Raw genomic sequence first — 2,912 nt, 5'->3', positions numbered from 1 at the left:
ATATTGTGTGCAAAGCTTGACAATGTTACATATATATGTACAAATTGTTATTTTGACAAAATTGTTAAGAAATAAAAGTTTGCACGTATATAATTATCAGGTGAAACTATTACTTCTTCATGTTGTTGCATATATATGTTACAACTGTTATTTATTCGTGTTGTTAAGAAATAATAGTTTTAACATACATAATTATCTTTAAAATTGTTACTCTATCATGTCATTACTTGTTGACTATTTTTACTCTTTGTATTGTAAAAGGTGTTGGACGCAAGAATGGGGAGGAAACGTCAGTTGCGCCTTGTTTACGTTGGGGAAGGATCATCGCATACATGACAACGGGTGGAGGCAGCTGATGATCAGGAAGCCCACATTTCTGAGGAGGCAAGACCGGTGGCCAGTGACGATGAGACACAGGCTCCAGGTATAGGTCATGTCTTCGAATGTAAGGTTTAATGTTTATTATTAGATGGTTGGATCAGTTCTAAAAGATATTGGAATTAATTGGGTTCACATCTTTTTAATATTTTACTATTTATGTTTTGCAATTTCAATTATGAGTTGCTGGTTTACAAAAACAAATAATATAATTAAAATATGGAAATATATGAAGTATATTATGTTGACTTCGGTCCGTTTGGTCTATTAATTTCCCTTGGATCCAATTTGGTCGATTTTGGTCTATTCGGTCCAATTTGGTCTGCTCAGTCCATTCATTTTTGCGCAGTCCATTTCGGTCCAACATTGTCTACTTTGGTCCTTTAGGTCCACTATGGTCCATTCCATCACTTCGGACCAATTTCATCCTCTTTGGTCCACTCCGTCCACTTTGGTCCATGTCAGTGCACTTAAGATTGATCAATGATAAGTTTGGGTGGAAATTATATATTCTAAATCCAAATTTATTAAGGAAAAATGAAGGCAACCCAAACGAAGCATGGTTGCTGATCTTTTCAAAACCTAGGTAAGTGCATGCTTCTTTAAAGATGCAAAATTAACGTAAATCAAAATAAACTCACAAAATTGCATGATAGAAGAGTTATCATAATTTCATTTTCCTTTTAAACAAAAAAAGTGCGAAGACATAGTTTTCGTTAAGTGGTCTTCCAAATTTGTAGGCTAAGTTACAACCTTTGTATGTGTAACGAAATGTGTGGATTGCCAATATAATGGGTGAACAAGTTGACTGGTCGATTACTCATAGTGCCAATAGGCATGTAGGTTCATTAGTCATACATTTATGAAGTCACGGAATTACAAATTAACAGTCATTCTAATTATACTGCAAGTCAGAAAATGTTCTCAACAATTAACTTGGTCGAGTAGGGGAGGTATTAGTCGTTTGCAACCTCATTAAATCGAAAGTCATTAGAATATGTTGCTGTTCCTAAATGATTGAAAGTTATACTTGCAAAACTTGTGGGTTACATGAATGCGTGGGAGAAAGGCCTAAATTTACTCATGTTTTGTTTAAATGAAATCATCAACTTTTTATTATTTAAGTTGTTGGTGGCAAATTTTTGCGTGGTGTGATACTTTTCACTAGTTGTGAGATTTGTTAAATCAGTCCTAATATTGGTGGTTTTGTAGATACAGATGATATTGTACAAACCTCAGCACCAGTACAAAATCCAGAACCGGTACAAAATCCAGCATCGGGAAATAGGCCTGGAAGACGTGGGAAAACACGATTGGCTGACATATGGGCAATGATTGGTGAGTACAAAATTGAGTTGCCGTTAAATGCTGGAGGCCAACCGATTGGGGAAGATGGGTCTTTGTTCGTTTGGTGGTTGGGCTCATTTTGCGAGAATGGCTTGTTATGCCCGCTTACGCCTGCTCATTGGCCAAGCGTCCCAAAAAAAGTCAAAGAGGAATATTGGGTGGAGATTAAGGTAATATGAAAATAAAATAGTAGTTATTTTTCTTTATAGCTATTGTCCTAATAACTTGTGTATATTCAGCCATCGTTCTAATTATAATAGTATATTTTGCTAACTCCGCTTTGGCATTTCAGAAACGGTATATAATTAATCCCACTGTTGTTGCACAACCCAATCAAAAGAGATGGGCAATGCGTCAACTAGGGGAACTGAGGAGAAATCACAGGACAAAGCTGAAGAAGGATCACAAAAAACAAGGGCTGACACGTCAACAGGTATTGGCTAGCAAACCACCTGAGATTATCACAACGCAATGGGTAGAGATGGTTGATTATTGGTTTAATGACAAAACTGAGGTACTGCTACTTTCTTCGTCAATCTCATATTCGTGGTAATTTAGTCAAGTGATGTTTTGTTGTTTTATTTTTGACGGTAATGTGGTTGTAGACAAAAAGTATCAAAAACAAGGAAAGTCGAGGTAAGCAGAAAGACATAGCACGGTCTGGGGCCAAAAGTCTTGCTCAAATTTCTGATCAAATGGTAAGAAATAAAACCCTTATTCATGAATGCCTACATGATGTTTTTTATATTATGGTTTCCTATTTACCAAGTTAACCTCATTTTATATGTTATAGGAATAAGGATAAGTTAGTTAAATTATATGTATTTTTGTAACTAAAAAATGCAATAAATAACTCTATGCATCCTTTTAATATATGGAGATGACTTTGTTAATCCTGTTAATATGTACATATTAAGCAGCCACTTAAGGAGAGAAGGTCCAGCAAAGTTTGCTTGTGCACTAGTCCAGCAAAGAATGAAAACACAATCAGCACAATGAGAAGCTTCTATAGACAAAGTAAAAAAAAAAAAAAAAAAAAACCCTCATAATTCCCTCGTACAACCGAGGATCAATACCAAAGAGAAAAGTTTCATAAAATACCAGAGGGTATAAATACAAGCATAGCATTCTAACAAAAATACAATAAAAAACGTAATAAACATATAATTATTTAAGAGGAAAATAAT

At 34.9% G+C, this 2,912-nt stretch overlaps 1 protein-coding gene across 1 annotated transcript; it reads left to right on the top strand.

Moving 5' to 3' along the window:
- The first annotated feature begins 1,169 nt into the window (after positions 1-1,169).
- On the top strand, positions 1,170-2,524 carry LOC136062419 (uncharacterized). The gene is made up of 5 exons (XM_065761430.1): positions 1,170-1,221; positions 1,591-1,895; positions 2,018-2,239; positions 2,331-2,423; positions 2,519-2,524. The coding sequence occupies exons 1-5, from the start codon at positions 1,170-1,172 to the stop codon at positions 2,522-2,524; spliced, it is 678 nt and encodes a 225-aa protein (XP_065617502.1).
- Positions 2,525-2,912: the final 388 nt, after the last annotated feature.

Source organism: Quercus suber, unplaced genomic scaffold (genome assembly GCF_002906115.3).
Source record: "Quercus suber isolate HL8 unplaced genomic scaffold, Cork oak 2.0 scaffold_412, whole genome shotgun sequence".
Taxonomy (NCBI): Eukaryota; Viridiplantae; Streptophyta; class Magnoliopsida; order Fagales; family Fagaceae; genus Quercus; species Quercus suber.
Note: the sequence above shows the minus strand (reverse complement) of the source record. Positions and strands in the feature narration are given on the sequence as shown.